The sequence below is a fragment of the Pseudophryne corroboree genome, chromosome 4, assembly GCF_028390025.1.
Source record: "Pseudophryne corroboree isolate aPseCor3 chromosome 4, aPseCor3.hap2, whole genome shotgun sequence".
Lineage (NCBI taxonomy): Eukaryota > Metazoa > Chordata > Amphibia > Anura > Myobatrachidae > Pseudophryne > Pseudophryne corroboree.
The window spans coordinates 600,213,917-600,233,230 of NC_086447.1; the positions used below are offsets into that span (position 1 = coordinate 600,213,917).

General features: G+C 48.0%; 1 protein-coding gene across 2 annotated transcripts in view; it reads right to left on the bottom strand.

Moving 5' to 3' along the window:
• TBCE (tubulin folding cofactor E) overlaps nt 1-19,314 on the bottom strand; it is a 517,370-nt gene that overhangs the window by 305,284 nt on the left and 192,772 nt on the right. For both annotated transcript variants that reach the window (XR_010176094.1, XM_063917562.1), the window contains exon 8: nt 18,389-18,488. Coding sequence is in view for 1 of the 2 variants with exons in the window: in XM_063917562.1 (XP_063773632.1) it covers nt 18,389-18,488 (100 nt within the window). In the remaining variant the exon portion in view is untranslated. The remainder of the gene's footprint in view (nt 1-18,388; nt 18,489-19,314) is intronic.

Genomic DNA, 19,314 nt, shown 5'->3' on the forward strand with positions numbered 1-19,314 from the left:
CGTTGAAACAGGAAAAGTGGCTGAGGATTTTTTCTCAATATTAAAGTAAGATTCCTTACTCTCCTCTGTCACCTTATCAGGGATATTCAGAATTTTTCTGATAGCCTCTAAGAGAGCCTCTACACCCTGTGACAGAGTACCCCCTCCCCTACCTCTATGTCCAGCTCACCTTCCTTCATTTTTGACCCTTCATTATCAGAGTCAGAATGCAGGATATGGACAAAATTATGTTTTTGCGGACAAATGGTACTGAGGACTGAGACGCTGGTCTGGGTACGGAGTCCTTTTTCATAAACTCAGCAACAGACTGTCTTAAGTATTGCGTCTCCTCATTACGAGAAAAATTTGTAGAAAATAAGAATTTACTCACCGGTAATTCTATTTCTCGTAGTCCGTAGTGGATGCTGGGAACTCCGTAAGGACCATGGGGAATAGACGGGCTCCGCAGGAGACTGGGCACTCTAAGAAAGAATAAGGACTACTGGTGTGCACTGGCTCCTCCCTCTATGCCCCTCCTCCAGACCTCAGTTAGGGAAACTGTGCCCGGAAGAGCTGACACTACAAGGAAAGGATTTGGAATCCCGGGTAAGACTCATACCAGCCACACCAATCACACCGTACAACTCGTGATAACTATACCCAGTTAACAGTATGAATAACAATTGAGCCTCACTGAACAGATGGCTCATAACAATAACCCTTTAGTTAAGCAATAACTATATACAAGTATTACAGACAATCCGCACTTGGGACGGGCGCCCAGCATCCACTACGGACTACGAGAAATAGAATTACCGGTGAGTAAATTCTTATTTTCTCTGACGTTCTAGTGGATGCTGGGAACTCCGTAAGGACCATGGGGATTATACCAAAGCTCCCAAACGGGCGGGAGAGTGCGGATGACTCTGCAGCACCGAATGAGCAAACTCAAGGTCCTCCTCGGCCAGGGTATCAAACTTGTAGAATTTTGCAAACGTGTTTGATCCCAACCAGGTAGCAGCTCGGCAAAGTTGTAAAGCCGAGACCCCTCGGGCAGCCGCCCAAGAAGAGCCCCTCTTCCTCGTGGAATGGGCTTTTACTGATTTAGGATGCGGCAGTCCAGCCGCAGAATGTGCTAGTTGAATCGTGGAGCAGATCCAGCGAGCAATAGTCTGCTTAGAAGCAGGAGCACCCAGCTTGTTGGGTGCATGCAGGATAAACAGCGAGTCAGTCTTTCTGACTCTAGCCGTCCTGGAAACATAGATTTTCAGGGCCCGGACTACGTCCAGCAACTTGGAAGCCTCCAAGTCCCGAGTAGCCGCAGGCACCACAATAGGTTGGTTCAAATGAAACGCTGATACCACCTTAGGGAGAAATTGGGGACGAGTCCTCAATTCTGCTCTGTCCATATGGAAGATCAGATAGGGGCTTTTACAGGACAAAGCCGCCAATTCTGACACCCGCCTAGCCGAAGCCAAGGCCAAAAGCATGACCACTTTCCACGTGAGATATTTTAATTCCACGGTCTGAAGTGGCTCAAACCAATGTGATTTCAGGAAATCCAACACAACGTTGAGATCCCAAGGTGCCACTGGGGGCACAAAAGGGGGCTGAATATGCAGCACTCCCTTAACAAACGTCTGAACTTCAGGCAGTGAAGCCAGTTCTTTTTGAAAGAAAATAGACAGGGCCGAAATCTGGACTTTAATGGATCCCAATTTTAGGCCCATAGTCACTCCTGACTGTAGGAAGTGCAGAAATCGACCCAGCTGAAATTCTTCTGTTGGGGCCTTCATAGCCTCACACCAAGCAACATATTTCCGCCATATGCGGTGATAATGTTTTGCTGTCACATCCTTCCTAGCTTTTTTCAGCGTAGGAATGACTTCAACCGGAATGCCCTTTTCCATCAGGATCCGGCGTTCAACCGCCATGCCGTCAAACGCAGCCGTGGTAAGTCTTGGAACAGACAGGGCCCCTGCTGTAGCAGGTCCTGTCTGAGAGGCAGAGGCCAAGGGTCCTCTGAGATCATTTCTTGTAGTTCCGGGTACCAAGTCCTTCTTGGCCAATCCGGAACGATGAGTATAGTTCTTACTCCTCTCTTTCTTATTATCCTCAGCACCTTTGGTATGAGAGGAAGAGGAGGGAACACATAAACCGACTGGTACACCCACGGTGTCACTAGAGCGTCCACAGCTATCGCCTGAGGGTCCCTTGACCTGGCGCAATATCTTTTTAGCTTTTTGTTGAGGCGGGACGCCATCATGTCCACGTGTGGCCTTTCCCAACGGTTTACAATGTGCGTGAAGACTTCTGGATGAAGTCCCCACTCTCCCGGGTGTAGGTCGTGCCTGCTGAGGAAGTCTGCTTCCCAGTTGTCCACTCCCGGAATGAACACTGCTGACAGTGCTAGCACGTGATTTTCCGCCCATCGGAGAATCCTTGTGGCTTCTGCCATCGCCATCCTGCTTCTTGTGCCGCCCTGTCGGTTTACATGGGCGACCGCCGTGATGTTGTCTGACTGAATCAGCACCGGCTGGTTTTGAAGCAGGGGTCTTGCCTGACTTAGGGCATTGTAAATGGCCCTTAGTTCCAGAATATTTATGTGTAGGGAAGCCTCCTGACTCGGCCATTGTCCCTGGAAGTTACTTCCCTGAGTGACTGCCCCCCAACCTCGGAGGCTTGCATCCGTGGTCACCAGGACCCAGTCCTGTATGCCGAATCTGCGGCCCTCGAGAAGATGAGCACTCTGCAGCCACCACAGCAGAGACACCCTGGCCCTCGGGGACAGGGTGATCAGCCGATGCATCTGAAGATGCGATCCGGACCACTTGTCTAACAGATCCCACTGAAAGATCCTTGCATGGAACCTGCCGAATGGAATTGCCTCGTAAGAAGCTACCATCTTTCCCAGGACTCGCGTGCAGTGATGCACCGACACCTGTTTTGGCTTCAGGAGGTCTCTGACCAGAGATGACAACTCCTTGGCCTTCTCCTCCGGAAGAAACACCTTCTTCTGTTCTGTGTCCAGAATCATACCCAGGAACAGCAGACGCGTCGTAGGAACCAGCTGCGACTTTGGGATATTCAGAATCCAGCCGTGCTGTTGTAGCACTTCCTGAGATAGTGCTACTCCGACCAACAACTGCTCCCTGGACCTCGCCTTTATAAGGAGATCGTCCAAGTACGGGATAATTATAACTCCCTTCTTTCGAAGGAGTATCATCATTTCGACCATTACCTTGGTAAATACCCTCGGTGCCGTGGACAGACCAAACGGCAACGTCTGGAATTGGTAATGGCAGTCCTGTACCACAAAACGGAGGTACACCTGGTGAGGTGGGTAAATGGGGACATGTAGGTAAGCATCCTTGATGTCCAGTGATACCATGTAATCCCCCTCTTCCAGGCTTGCAATAACCGCCCTGAGCGATTCCATTTTGAACTTGAACTTCCTTATATAAGTGTTCAAGGATTTCAAATTTAGAATGGGTCTCACCGAACCGTCTGGTTTCGGTACCACAAACATTGTGGAATAGTAACCCCGTCCCTGTTGAAGGAGGGGAACTTTTATTATCACCTGCTGGAGGTACAGCTTGTGAATTGCCGCCAGCACTACCTCCCTGTCCTGGGGAGTAGCTGGCAAGGCTGATTTGAGGTAACGGCGAGGGGGGAGACGTCTCGAATTCCAGCTTGTATCCCTGAGATACCACTTGTAGAACTCAGGGATCCACCTGTGAGCGAACCCACCGGTCGCTGAAGTTCCGGAGACGGGCCCCCACCGCACCTGGCTCCACCAGTGGAGCCCCAGCGTCATGCGGTGGATTTAGTGGAAGCAGGGGAGGATTTTTGTTCTTGGGAACTGGCTGTATGGTGCAGCTTTTTCCCTCTACCCTTGCCTCTGGGCAGAAAGGATGCGCCTTTAACCCGCTTGCCTTTCTGGGGCCGAAAGGACTGTACCTGATAATACGGTGCTTTCTTAGGCTGTGAGGGAACCTGAGGTAAAAATGTCGACTTCCCAGCTGTTGCTGTGGAAACGAGGTCCGAGAGACCATCCCCAAACAATTCCTCACCCTTGTAAGGCAAAACCCCCATGTGCCTTTTAGAATCCGCATCACCTGTCCACTGCCGAGTCCATAATACTCTCCTGGCAGAAATGGACATTGCATTAATTCTAGATGCCAGCCGGCAAATATCCCTCTGTGCATCTCTCATAGATAAGACTACGTCTTTAATATGCTCTATGGTTAGCAATATAGTGTCCCTGTCAAGGGAATCAATGTTATCAGACAGGGAATCAGACCACGCTGCTGCAGCACTGCACATCCACGCTGAAGCAATAGCAGGTCTCAGTATAGTACCTGAGTGTGTATATACAGACTTCAGGATAGCCTCCTGCTTTCTATCCGCTTTCTATCCGCAGGCTCCTTTAAGGCGCTTTATCCACCCTCGGGGATGTCTCCCAACGTAACCTGTCCTCTGGCGGGAAAGGGTACGCCATCAGTAACTTTTTAGAAATCACTAGTTTCTTATCGGGGGAAGCCCACGCTTTTTCACACACTTCATTCAACTCATCTGATGGGGGAAAAACCACTGGTTGCTTTTTCTCCCCAAACATAATACCCTTTTTAGTGGTACCTGGGTTAATGTCAGAATTGTGCAACACATTTTTTATTTCCGTAATCATGCAACGGATGCCCCTTGTGGATTGTGTATATGTCTCATCCTCGTCGACACTGGAGTCAGACTCCGTGTCGACATCTGTGTCTGCCATCTGAGGTAGCGGGCATTTTTGAGCCCCTGATGGCCTTTGAGACGCCTGGGCAGGCACTGGCTGAGAAGCCGGCTGTCCCACAGCTGTTATGTCATCGAACCTTTTATGTAAGGAGTTGACACTGTCGTGTAAAACCTTCCACATATCCATCCACTCTGGTGTCGACCCCGCAGGGGGTGACATCACATTTATCGGCACCTGCTCCGCCTCCACATAAGCCTCCTCATCAAACATGTCGACACAGCCGTACCGACACATCGCACACACACAGGGAATGCTCTGACTGAGGACAGGACCCCATCAAGTCCTTTGGGGAGACAGAGAGAGAGTATGCCAGCACACACCACAGCGCTATATAAACAGGGATTTACACTATTACAGAAAGTGATTTTCCCTATAGCAGCTATACAATACAGTTTTGCGCCTAAAATTTAGTGCCCCCCCTCTCTTTTTTACCCTTTGAGCCTGGAAACTGCAGGGGAGAGCCTGGGGAGCTGTCTTCCAGCGGAGCTGTGAAGAGGAAATGGCGCCAGTGTGCTGAGGGAGATAGCCCCGCCCCTTTTTCGGCGGGCTTCTCCCGCTCTTATATTAATATTATGGCAGGGGATTTTTGCACATATATAGTTTATTAGACTATATTATGTGCTTTTTTGCCAAAGTAAGGTACTCTAATTGCAGCCCAGGGCGCCCCCCCCCCCCCCCCCCCCCAGCGCCCTGCACCCATCAGTGATCGGAGTATGTGGTGTGCATAGGGAGCAATGGCGCACAGCTGCAGTGCTGTGCGCTACCTTAATGAAGACCGGAGTCTTCAGCCGCCGATTTCCAGGACGTTCTGCTTGCTTCTGGCTCTGCAAGGGGGACGGCGGCGCGGCTCCGGGACCGGACGACCGAGGCTGGGCCTGTGTTCGATCCCTCTGGAGCTAATGGTGTCCAGTAGCCTAGAAGCCCAAGCTAGCTGCAAGCAGGTAGGTTCGCTTCTCTCCCCTAAGTCCCTCGTAGCAGTGAGTCTGTTGCCAGCAGATCTCACTGAAAATAAAAAACCTAATAAATACTTTCTTTTCTAGAAGCTCAGGAGAGCCCCTAGTGTACAACCAGCTCGAGCCGGGCACAGATTCTAACTGAGGTCTGGAGGAGGGGCATAGAGGGAGGAGCCAGTGCACACCAGTAGTCCTAATTCTTTCTTAGAGTGCACAGTCTCCTGCGGAGCCCGTCTATTCCCCATGGTCCTTACGGAGTTCCCAGCATCCACTAGGATGTCAGAGAAATGGTGGAAATCATTCTCCTAATGGAGTCCAGCCATGCTGGTTCTGCCCCACTAGCCTGGGAAGGGATATTACACTGAGTACACACCAGTGAAACTCTTGGAGAAGAGGAACACTGTGCCTTACATGAAACACACCATTTGCCTGACATACTGCAGCAGTGACAGCACACACACAGGAAAAGGTTAAAAGCACAATTAGCCACAAAGAGCCCTTCCCAAAAGACACAGAGAGAGGATAGAACCAGCACACGGCACCCTTATCGCTAAAGCCAAGCTTAGACGAGTTACAGACTAAGTTCCTAGATGAGGTACTTAGTACACTAGTAAACCGCTCCCCCCCCCCCCCCCCTTGCTATGACCCCCTGGTACCGCTGAGGTAAACTGGAGGCTTCCCGAGGAGCTGTGCATCCCTGTCAGTGTCTGTGTCAGCTGCAGTAAGGAAAATGGCGCTTGTGAGCTGTTGGATCCGCTCATAGTGAAGCCCCGCCCCTTCAATGGTGCACAGTATTCCCGCTTTTCTTTATACTGGCTTTATGTGTCTGTGTGCATAAAATGCAGACATTCCCCTTTTATGGCTGTAGTGCCAGTCTGGGTACTGTGTACACTACAGTGTACTTCGTCAGAAGACTCAGTCCACCCCGTGTAGAAGCCGTGCGTCTCCATACCCTCATGCCGCCATAATGGCCGGCGACCCGCTAACCGGGACGCTGGCTTAGTACTCACCACTCTTCAATCTTCTGGCTCTGTAAGGGGTGGCGGCGTGCTGCGGGAATGTACGCTCACCATGGTGGGGCTTGCGAATAGTTCCCGCAGGAGCTAGCGTCATGTCAGCAGGGAACGGGACCATTAACCCTTAGTGGGGTTGGGCCGTTACCCCCCTAAGTCCCATGAAGAAGGCAGGCTGGTGTCATCCAGTACTGCCTGAAAATAGCAAAGTTTAAAAATAAATGTAGAAAACTCTTCAGGAGCTTCCAGAGACGTGACCGGCTCCTCCGGGCACATTTTCTAAACTGAGTCTGGTAGGAGGGGCATAGAGGGAGGAGCCAGCAGACGTAATCAAATTACTATAGTGCCCATGGCTCCAAGTGAACCCATCTATACCCCATGGTACTAACTGGATTCCTAGTATCCCCTAGGATGTAATAGAAAGTCCTTTTTCTGTCATATTTTAAGTGTATTTTTTCTCGCGGGACAAGTTGCATTGCGCGATAGTGTAAATTCAAATGCAGTCTACCCCCGTCCCCCTGTGAGACATGTGATTTCACAGACTGGGTGTACTGCTTAAATGAGTAACGCAACACTGTATTTTCTACTGTATGTAAATGAATGGCTCATACTGGCTTCAGTTTGGGAGGGGTGTGGAGCGGGAGGGGGAGGGGGGAGCGGGAGAGGGAGGGGGACCCAAAGAGCACAACAAGTAGCAAGAGGCAAGCAGAACGATTTATATGCTGATACTTATAATGTAGTCACTGCATGTGATGGAGAGAGCCCCCCTGGGGCTGCGTATCTGGGTGGCTGTGTTATGGGACTTTCACCTTGCATTCAAAGATGTACAGTCAGTTCTTCTTATGAGCAAACAGCCCTTCTTATGAACACCAGCAATGACACAGTGATGTCGCTGAGTTTAATGATTACTTTTTGGTGGGGAGGAAAAAAAAAAAAAAAGACGCAAAAGTCAGCTCAATGCAAAAAGTCCTTTTTCTGTCCTACTGTAAGTGGTCAATTCCTAGAGCGCCCCAGGAGATCACCGTTCATTTGTGAGGTTGCAGTGAGTAATACTGTAAATCCATAAGCAGACTTTGTGAGGCATGCAGTCACTGCTGGTCATCACTGATGAAATTGCAAGGACCATAAGCGACCTGTATTAAAGAAGTTTACTTTATTTACAGTATACTGTAAAGCTTTAAAGTAAATGACTGTCCTGCTTGTCAGGTCTTACTGTCATGTATTCTGCACTGCTATTGTTGTTCAGCACTGTCATTTTCATTAGTGGAACAATCACCACCCAATGGTGAAGCTGTGTATTGCAATCTGTGGGACCTTTTGAACCTTAGTACACCTAACCATGCCAACCTGTGCTATATTTATTCCGCGACTAATGGTGCCCATACACTTGTGAGATATTAGGTGGTATACTTCTATTTCAACCGCATCTATGAGAGAAATCGAAGGATTGTATGCACATTTAAGGTACCATGAGACGCAATGCGCGGGCATGCCGCTCGAATATCGCATCTTATGATAGTATGTGCTGCACATAATATTTCTCGCATCGCAGTGCGATCGCATGTGGGTTTTTTTTAACACATGCAATATATCACACTGCGATGTGCGATGGGCACCTGCCGGGAGCGGACAGAGGCTGCTCCCACTCGGCGGTGACGTACCCATCACGTGATCTATCGCATGATCGCATGGTAATCACTTTGGCATTTCATCGCACCTGAACTGCCGGTGCGATGCCCTGCGATGTCGCGGGGCATCGCACAAGTGTATGGGTATCATAAAGCTGGGTACACACTGGCAGATATATCTGTCGATGGTGGTTGTTCATACACACAGAAAGATGCACCAATATATCTGCAGATATAATGGACATCTGCTGTGTTGCACAGCAGATGCAGTGTATCTGTGAAAGACATCTTTCACAGACATAATGCTTGAACACACCTGCAGATCAGCAAAAGATATATTGGCCAATCAATTGATTGGCCAATATATTTGCCAGTGTGTACCCAGCATTAAGGTGGGTACACACTGGAAAGATATATCTGCAGATCAATTGATCTGCAGATATATCTATGGACGGATCGGGCAGTTTGCTGTGCATACACACTGCCCGATCCGTCGGGGACTGACGTCATGAACTGGGCGGGCGTGTACACACGCCCACCCAGTTCAGCTGTCAATCACCGCCGGCCGCCGCAGCATGTGTACGGGCGGTCGGCCGACCGCCGTACACACACAGCGACGCGCCAATATATCGGTAGATATATTGGCCGTCGGCTGTGCTGCGGGGCCGACGCGATACGTCTGTGAACGTCGGAGTTCACAGACGTATCGGCCGTACACACTGGCCGACGGACCCGCGATATATCGGCCATTCAAGAGAACGGACGATATATCGGACAGTGTGTACGGGTCTTAAGACACGTGTATGGCACAACTACAACAAAGATGAGCCTGGCTACATCTGTACATGCAATATTCCGAAGCGAAACAGAAGGAGAACAATCTAACTTCAAACTATTACCAACATTCACAACAAAATAAAGGTCTGCTTTGAATCAACAAATGCACTCTAAACAAAAGTTAACCAAACACTATCAAAAATCAGAAAAAATAAGAATTTACTTACCGATAATTCTATTTCTCGGAGTCCGTAGTGGATGCTGGGGTTCCTGAAAGGACCATGGGGAATAGCGGCTCCGCAGGAGACAGGGCACAAAAAAGTAAAGCTTTACTAGGTCAGGTGGTGTGCACTGGCTCCTCCCCCTATGACCCTCCTCCAGACTCCAGTTAGGTACTGTGCCCGGACGAGCATACACAATAAGGGAGGCATTTTGAATCCCGGGTAAGACTCATACCAGCCACACCAATCACACCGTACAACTTGTGATCTAAACCCAGTTAACAGTATGACAACAGAAAGGGCCTCTTAAAGATGGCTCCTTAACAAAAACCCGAATTAGTTAACAATAACTATGTACAAGTATTGCAGATAATCCGCACTTGGGATGGGCGCCCAGCATCCACTACGGACTCCGAGAAATAGAATTATCGGTAAGTAAATTCTTATTTTCTCTATCGTCCTAAGTGGATGCTGGGGTTCCTGAAAGGACCATGGGGATTATACCAAAGCTCCCAAACGGGCGGGAGAGTGCGGATGACTCTGCAGCACCGAATGAGAGAACTCCAGGTCCTCCTTTGCCAGGGTATCAAATTTGTAAAATTTTACAAACGTGTTCTCCCCCGACCACGTAGCTGCTCGGCAGAGTTGTAATGCCGAGACCCCTCGGGCAGCCGCCCAAGATGAGCCCACCTTCCTTGTGGAGTGGGCTTTTACAGTTTTAGGCTGTGGCAGGCCTGCCACAGAATGTGCAAGTTGAATTGTGTTACAAATCCAACGAGCAATCGACTGCTTAGAAGCAGGTGCGCCCAACTTGTTGGGTGCATACAATATAAACAGCGAGTCAGATTTTCTGACTCCAGCCGTCCTTGCAATGTATATTTTTAAGGCTCTGACAACGTCCAACAACTTGGAGTCCTCCAAGTCGCTAGTGGCCGCAGGCACCACAATAGGTTGGTTCAGATGAAATGCTGATACCACTTTAGGGAGAAAATGCGGACGAGTCCGCAGTTCTGCCCTATCCGAATGGAAGATTAGATAAGGACTTTTATAAGATAAAGCCGCCAATTCAGATACTCTCCTGGCAGAGGCCAGGGCTAGTAACATAGTCACTTTCAATGTGAGATATTTCAAATCCACCTTTTTCAATGGTTCAAACCAATGGGATTTGAGGAAATCTAAAACTACATTTAGATCCCACGGTGCCACCGGAGGCACCACAGGAGGCTGTATATGCAGTACTCCCTTGACAAAAGTCTGGACCTCAGGGACAGAGGCCAATTCTTTTTGGAAGAATATTGACAGGGCCGAAATTTGAACCTTAATGGATCCCAATTTGAGACCCATAGATAATCCTGATTGCAGGAAATGTAGGAAACGACCCAGTTGGAATTCCTCCGTCGGAACCCTCCGATCCTCGCACCACGCTACATATTTTCGCCAAATGCGGTGATAATGTTTCACGGTGACTTCCTTCCGTGCCTTAATCAAGGTAGGAATGACTTCTTCTGGAATGCCTTTCCCTTTTAGGATCTGGCGTTCAACCGCCATGCCGTCAAACGCAGCCGCGGTAAGTCTTGAAAAAGACAGGGACCCTGCTGTAGCAGGTCCCTTCTCAGAGGTAGAGGCCACGGTTCGTCCGTGAGCATCTCTTGAAGTTCCGGATACCAAGTCCTTCTCGGCCAATCCGGAACCACTAGTATTGTTCTTACTCTTCTTTGCCGTATGATCTTCAATACCTTTGGTATGAGCGGCAGAGGAGGAAACACATACACTGACTGGTACACCCAAGGAGTTACCAGTGCGTCCACAGCTATTGCCTGTGGATCTCTTGACCTGGCGCAATATTTGTCCAGTTTCTTGTTGAGGCGAGACGCCATCATGTCTACAATTGGTCTTTCCCAACGGTCTATTAACATGTTGAAGACTTCTGGATGTAGACCCCACTCTCCCGGATGAAGATCGTGTCTGCTGAGGAAGTCTGCTTCCCAGTTGTCCACGCCCGGGATGAACACTGCTGACAGTGCTATCACGTGATTCTCCGCCCAGCGAAGAATCTTGGCAGCTTCTGCCATTGCACTCCTGCTTCTTGTGCCGCCCTTCCTGTTTACATGGGCGACAGCCGTGATGTTGTCCGACTGAATCAACACCGGCTTTCCTTGCAGGAGAAGTTCCGCCTGGCTTAGAGCATTGTAGATTGCTCTTAGTTCCAGAATGTTTATGTGAAGAGACTTTTCCAGACTCGTCCATACTCCCTGGAAGTTTCTTCCTTGTGTGACTGCTCCCCAGCCTCTCAGGCTGGCGTCCGTGGTCACCAGGATCCAATCCTGAATGCCGAATCTGCGGCCTTCTAATAGGTGAGCCTTCTGCAACCACCACAGAAGTGACACCCTTGTCTTTGGTGACAGGGTTATTCGCAGGTGCATCTGCAGATGCGACCCTGACCATTTGTCCAACAGATCCCTTTGGAATATTCTTGCATGGAATCTGCCGAATGGAATTGCTTCGTAAGAAGCCACCATTTTTCCCAGGACTCTTGTGCATTGATGTACTGACACTTTTCCTGGTTTTAGGAGGTTCCTGACCAGATCGGATAACTCCTTGGCTTTTTCCTCTGGAAGGAAAACCTTTTTCTGAACCGTGTCCAGAATCATTCCTAGGAACAGCAGACGAGTTGTCGGGATTAAATGGGATTTTGGAATATTCAGAATCCACCCGTGTTGTCTTAGCACCTCTTGAGATAGTGCTAAAGCTGTCTCCAGCTGTTCTCTGGACCTTGCCCTTATTAGGAGATCGTCCAAGTATGGGATAACTAATACGCCTTTTCTTCGAAGAAGAATCATCATCTCGGCCATTACCTTGGTAAAGACCCGAGGCGCCGTGGACAATCCGAACGGCAGCGTCTGAAACTGATAGTGACAGTTTTGAACAATGAACCTGAGGTACCCCTGGTGTGCGGGGTAAATCGGAACGTGTAGATACGCATCCTTGATGTCCAAGGATACCATAAAGTCCCCTTCTTCCAGGTTCGCTATCACTGCTCTGAGTGACTCCATCTTGAACTTGAACTTTTTTATGTAGAGGTTCAAGGACTTCAGATTTAGAATAGGCCTTACCGAGCCATCCGGCTTCGGTACCACAAATAGAGTGGAATAATACCCCTTTCCTTGTTGTAATAGGGGTACTTTGACTATCACCTGCTGAGCGTACAGCTTGTGAATGGCTTCCAACACCCTCTCCCTTTCGGAAGAGACGGTTGGTAAGGCAGACTTCAGGAAACGATGAGGAGGATCCGTCTCTAATTCCAACCTGTACCCCTGAGATATTATCTGCAGGATCCAGGGGTCTACCTGCGAGTGAGCCCACTGCGCGCTGTAATTTTTGAGACGGCCCCCCACTGTCCCCGAGTCCGCTTGAGAGGCCCCAGCGTCATGCTGAGGTTTTTGCAGGAGCCGGGGAGGGCTTCTGTTCCTGGGAAGGAGCTGCCTGTTGGTGTCTCTTCCCTCTTCCTCTGCCTCGTGGCAGGTACGACAAGCCCTTTGCTCTCTTATTTTTTTAGGAGCGAAAAGGCTGCGGTTGAAAGGTCGGTGCCTTTCTCTGTTGGGGAGTGACTTGAGGTAAAAAAGTGGATTTCCCGGCAGTAGCCGTGGCCACCAAGTCTGATAGACCAACTCCAAATAACTCCTCCCCTTTATACGGCAAAACCTCCATGTGACGTTTTGAATCCGCATCGCCTGTCCACTGTCGTGTCCATAAGGCTCTTCTGGCTGAAATGGACATAGCACTCACCCGAGATGCCAGTGTGCAAATATCCCTCTGTGCATCACGCATATAGATAAATGCATCCTTTATTTGTTCTAACGACAGTAAAACATTGTCCCTATCTAGGGTATCAATATTTTCAATCAGGGATTCTGACCAAACTACTCCAGCACTGCACATCCAGGCAGTTGCTATAGCTGGTCGTAGTATAACACCTGCATGTGTGTATATATTCTTTTGAATAACTTCCATCTTTCTATCTGATGGATCCTTAAGTGCGGCCGTCTCAGGAGAGGGTAACGCCACTTGTTTGGATAAGCGTGTGAGCGCCTTGTCCACCTTAGGGGGTGTTTCCCAGCGCGCCCTAACCTCTGGCGGGAAAGGGTATAATGCCAATAACTTTTTTGAAATTATCAACTTTTTATCAGGAGCAACCCACGCTTCATCACACACGTCATTTAATTCTTCTGATTCAGGAAAAACTGTTTGTAGTTTTTTCACACCATACATAATACCCTGTTTTACGGTATCTGTAGTATCAGCTAAATGTAACGTCTCCTTCATTGCCAAAATCATATAACGTGTGGCCCTACTGGAAAATACGTTTGAATTTCTACCGTCGTCACTGGAATCAGTGCCCGTGTCTGGGTCTGTGTCGACCGACTGAGGCAAAGGGCGTTTTACAGCCCCTGACGGTGTTTGAGGCGCCTGGACAGGCATTAATTGATTGTCCGGCCGCCTCATGTCCTCAACTGACTGTTTAAGGGAAGATAAACCATCACGTAATTCCACAAATAAAGGCATCCATTCTGGTGTCGACCCCCTGGGGGGTGACATCTGCATATTTGGCAATTGCTCCGCCTCCACACCAATATCGTCCACATACATGTCGACACCACGTACCGACACACACCGCAAACTCACAGGGAATGCTCTAATGAAGACAGGACCCACTAGCCCTTTTGGGGAGACAGAGGGAGAGTCTGCCAGCACACACCACAAAGCGCTATATATACAAGGGATATCCTTATATTAAGTGCTCCCTTATAGCTGCTTTAATATATATATATATAGCCATTAATGTGCCCCCCCTCTCTGTTTTACCCTGTTTCTGTAGTGCAGTGCAGGGGAGAGACCTGGGAGCCGTTCTGACCAGCGGAGCTGTGACAGAAAATGGCGCCGTGTGCTGAGGAGATAGGCCCCGCCCCTTTTTCGGCGGGTTCTTCTCCCGCTATTTTTCCAGTCAGGCAGGGGTTAAATATCTCCATATAGCCCCTATGGGCTATATGTGAGGTATTTTTAGCCTTGTATAAGGTTTATATTTGCCTCTCAGAGCGCCCCCCCCCAGCGCTCTGCACCCTCAGTGACTGCCCAGTGAAGTGTGCTGAGAGGAAAATGGCGCACAGCTGCAGTGCTGTGCGCTACCTTATGAAGACTGAGGAGTCTTCAGCCGCCGGTTTCCGGACCTCTTCACGCTTCAGCATCTGCAAGGGGGTCGGCGGCGCGGCTCCGGGACCGGACTCCACGGCTGGGCCTGTGTTCGATCCCTCTGGAGCTAATGGTGTCCAGTAGCCAAGCAGCAAATCCACTCTGCATGCAGGTGAGTTTACTACTTTCCCCCTAAGTCCCACGTTGCAGTGATCCTGTTGCCAGCAGGACTCACTGTAAAGAAAAAAACCTAAACTAAACTTTCTCTAAGCAGCTCTTTAGGAGAGCCACCTAGATTGCACCCTTCTCGTTCGGGCACAAAATCTAACTGGAGTCTGGAGGAGGGTCATAGGGGGAGGAGCCAGTGCACACCACCTGACCTAGTAAAGCTTTACTTTTTTGTGCCCTGTCTCCTGCGGAGCCGCTATTCCCCATGGTCCTTTCAGGAACCCCAGCATCCACTTAGGACGATAGAGAAAAAAATAATCAGAAAATCAGAAGGACTGCTTTTAAAAACACATGTGAGTTCACTAACGCAAACATTATTGACCTCCTGGTTGTTTTACTTGAATATTTAGCACTGAACTCTCTGTTTTAGACAATGCAAACACGTTTCACTTCAACTGCAATTGATTTTATTTGTTCTTTCCGTTTCTGGAATACACTTTTGTATTTATAAACAAAAGTCCTGTCTGAATTCCAATTGCTTATTTGCCCACTTACATCCACTTATTAATTACACAAACTTAAAAAAAAACGTAAAAATTTCTGCACCAATATTATCTACACTCTTATTTCACTTCAAACTAAATTTACTGCCACTAAGCATACACTGTTACCAACACTGTATTTTCACATGCATTTCTGCAAATCTACTGCTATGTCACACATTCATCCTCCCCTCCTAGTTCCAGTTTTCTTTCCTTATTTACCTCAGCAACACTATTACCACCCCCCCCCCCCCCACACCAATCACTCAATGTCTACCTAATCTTGTATCTTGGCCCATGTTACCACCTCTATCCTTCCCTCCCTAGTCTCCAACACCCACTCCTCACTCCCCTACTCTGTCTTCCATCCACCCCTCTGCCTTCTTTCCCCTTCTCTCCTGTTGCCCCAATTTCATTCACCTCCTCACCAATCAGCCTTGCTCCCTCTAACCTCTCCCTATCATCTCACCTCACCTGTATTTGCATCACACTTATCTCTCTCCCTGCTCACCTCCTAAAATGCCTCTTCCTCATCATCTCTGCCCTCTAAATTAATCTCACCTCAACATTTAAAGTGGATAATCTCATCCACATCCCTATAGCAACCCAAAAAATCTCATTCATATCTTTCCCACAAACTCTCTTACTCTTTCCTGTGCCCTCTGGAATGCCATATTTGTCTAACAAATTGGTCCCTGCCCATGACCTTTTCATCTCAAACTCCCTCAATCTCCTAGCCATTTGCCCTCTGACACCACTTTTCTCACTGCTCTCTCGATGAGGGCCTCACATTCACATCCCCCCCTCAACCCTCCCGGCCTGGGGGTCGACGTGGTGGTGGTGTTGGGATCCTTCTATCCTTTGTTTACTTATACCAACTCAATTTATACCGCCAGAACCTTCCTTTACATTCTCTACATTTGAGGTCAATGCTATACACCTCTTCCAACCTGTTCACCTTTGAGTAGCTGTTATTTACCATCCCCCTGGCATTCCTGTCAAATTCCTTGATCACTTTGCTTCCTCGCTCACTCAATTCCTCTCTTCAAACATTCCCACATACCAATTGATATTCCCACAGAACTCTCTGTCTCTAAACTCCTTAACCTCATATTATTGCTTGGTCTCTCCCAGTGGACCTCCTCACTCTCCCATGTGAGTTGGCACTCACCTGATCTAGTCTTTACTCACTGTTGTGATATTTATGACTACTCCAACTCCCCATTCACCCTCTCTGACCATCACCTGTTCTCTTAACTTATCCCTCACTGCTTCTCCATCTCTACCTTCTAAGACTATCATCACTATGTGTAACATTGAGGCCATCAACACAGTTTCCTAATCCTCCCGGCTTGACTCACTTCTATTATCTCTCTCTCCTGACCCAATTCAATCTGTCATCTTCCATCATCTTCACTCCTCCTAAACTACTCTCACGTAAGTGACTGCAATGACTGCCATGCTGCTAAAACCAAAGGCCACTACTCATCTTTTTCTTCTTGAACTCTCTGCTGCTTTTGGCACTGTGGACCAACCTCTCCTTTTGCAAATCCTTCACTTCATTGGCCTCTGATACTGCCATCTCCTTGCTGATTACCTACCACTCTGACCACTTCATCAATGCCTCCTCTCATGACTCTACCTCCCCACTCTTCCCCTGACAATAGGTGTCCCCCAAGGTTCTATTTTTGGACCTCTTCTTTTCTCTCTATATATGTTCTCTTTAGGTGAGCTCATTCGCTTTCTTGACTTCCAATATCATCTCTAGGCTGATGATGCTCAAATCTACCTTTCCTCCCTTGTCCTCTCCCCTCACTCATATCTCCACTGTCTCTCTGCTATCTCTTCTTAGATTTTTCCAGCACAATCTTAAACTTATCATGTCTAAGACTGAACTGATCATCTTCCCACCCTCCCACATAACCTCAATTTCCACAATTTCATTATATATTGATGGCACAACTATCTCCTCTAGCCCCCGAGTGTGTTGTCTTGGAGTTATCCTTGATTCCTCCTTCTCCTTCAAACCACACATTCAGTATCTCTCACAGTCTTGCCATTTCCATCATAAAAATATTTCCAGGATCAGACTCTTTCTCACACTAGATGCTACTGAGATCCTCATCCACTCACTGGTCATCTCCAGATTGGACTACAGTTATCGCCTCCTATCTGGCCTTCCTGACAAATGCCTTTCTCCACTACAATCTATCATCAATGCTGCTGCCCAGCTCATCTACCTCTCCTTTCTTACAAGCCCTACACTGGCTCCTCTTCCCCTTCTGAATCAAATTCAAGCTTCTTACACGCACTTGTAAAGCCCTCACCGATTCTTCTCCCATTTACATATCTGACCATATCTCCCTTTACACTCTTCCCACCCTCTTCACCCCACAAATATATATCGCTTCTCCTGTCAACTGATTACTTCCTCCCATTCCTGCCTAGAGTTTGCCCGTGGTGCTTCCTATCTCTGGAATTCTCTACCTCTCCCTATCAGACTCTGCACAAAATTTAAAATGGGCTCTCAAGACCCACTTCTTCATCAAACCCAGCCATCTTACATCCTAAACCTCTGTTCCATGCTCACTTCTAGCTCTCCCCTTTAGAATGTAAGCTGACATGAGGAAGGCCTTCTCCCCTCATGTACTTTTCCCTCGTGTGTTTTTCAGACTACTCTACTCCATACTTCCTACAGTGGCATCTATCCCTCAGTTTCTGCCACCATGAGGATTATTTCAGTGTCTGGCATCCTGATGCAGCAATATTTATATACCATGTACTTGCCATATATTGTCTTGTACAGTAAGCCATTGTTTTCCCGTTTGGCTAATTTATTTAAGTACTTTGTTAGGCGCTGCGGAACTCTTGTGGCTCCATATAAACGATAATACTATTAATAAATAACAATAATATCCTACAGTTCTAGGAGACAGGAACATATAGCATGCTTACCCCATACACAGATAAAAACACTGAGGAAGGAACCACTCTACTGCTTCTCTAGTTATCATAGAAGAGTAAATTAACCTAGTTTTAAATTACAGATATGAGTTCAGCCATGTACAAAGCATTTCTCAATATGTGTTTTCAACAAGCACTAAGAAATAAAAATATGAAACCTGAGGTCAAGATGTTTTAGTGTCTTCAGCTGACAAGCAATATCTGCCATGCTTTCCCAGGAGGAAAGCAGGTTGCTTGATAAATTCATTGTAGAAATGTCTAATGATTGAGATTAAAGAAAATAATGACTATTGATAATAAAGTTAACAGGAAAATTTGAAAAAAATAGGATTTTGGTTACCTACCGGTAAATCCTTTTCTCGTAGTCCGTAGAAGATACTGGGGTTCCAACATTGTAATGAACCAGATAATAATTGCAGGGGAAAAAAAAGCTGGGCGGGCTCCCAGCATCCTCTACGGACTACGAGAAAAGTATTTACCGGTAGGTAACCAAAATCCTATTTTCTCTTACGTCCTAGAGGATGCTGGGGTCCACATTAGTACCATGGGGATGTACCAAAGCTCCCAGAACAGGAAGGAGAGCGCGGAGGCTCCTGCAGAACTGATTGACTGAACTTCAGATCATCATAGGCCAAAGTATCAAACTTGTAGAAATTAGCAAAAGTGTTCGACCCTGACCAAGTTGCTGCTCGGAAAAGTTGTAACGCCGAAACACCCCGGGCAGCTGCCCAGGAAGACCCCACCTTACGAGTAGAGTGGGCCTTGACAGATGTAGGACACGGCAAGCCTGCCGTAGAACACGCATGCTGGATAGTGAACCTGATCCAGCGAGAGATCGTCTGCTTAGAAGCATGACACCCAATTTTCTTGGGATCATATAGGACTAACAGAGTCCAATTTCCTGTGATGAGCAGTCCTCTTCACATATATTTTCAGAGCCCTTACAACATCCAAGGACTTTGATGAAATTGAGAAGTCAGTAGCCACTGGCACCACAATAGGTTGGTTGATATGAAATGCCGACACAACCTTCGGAAGAAACTGATGACGTGTCCGGAGTTCAGCTCTATCTTCGTGGAAGATC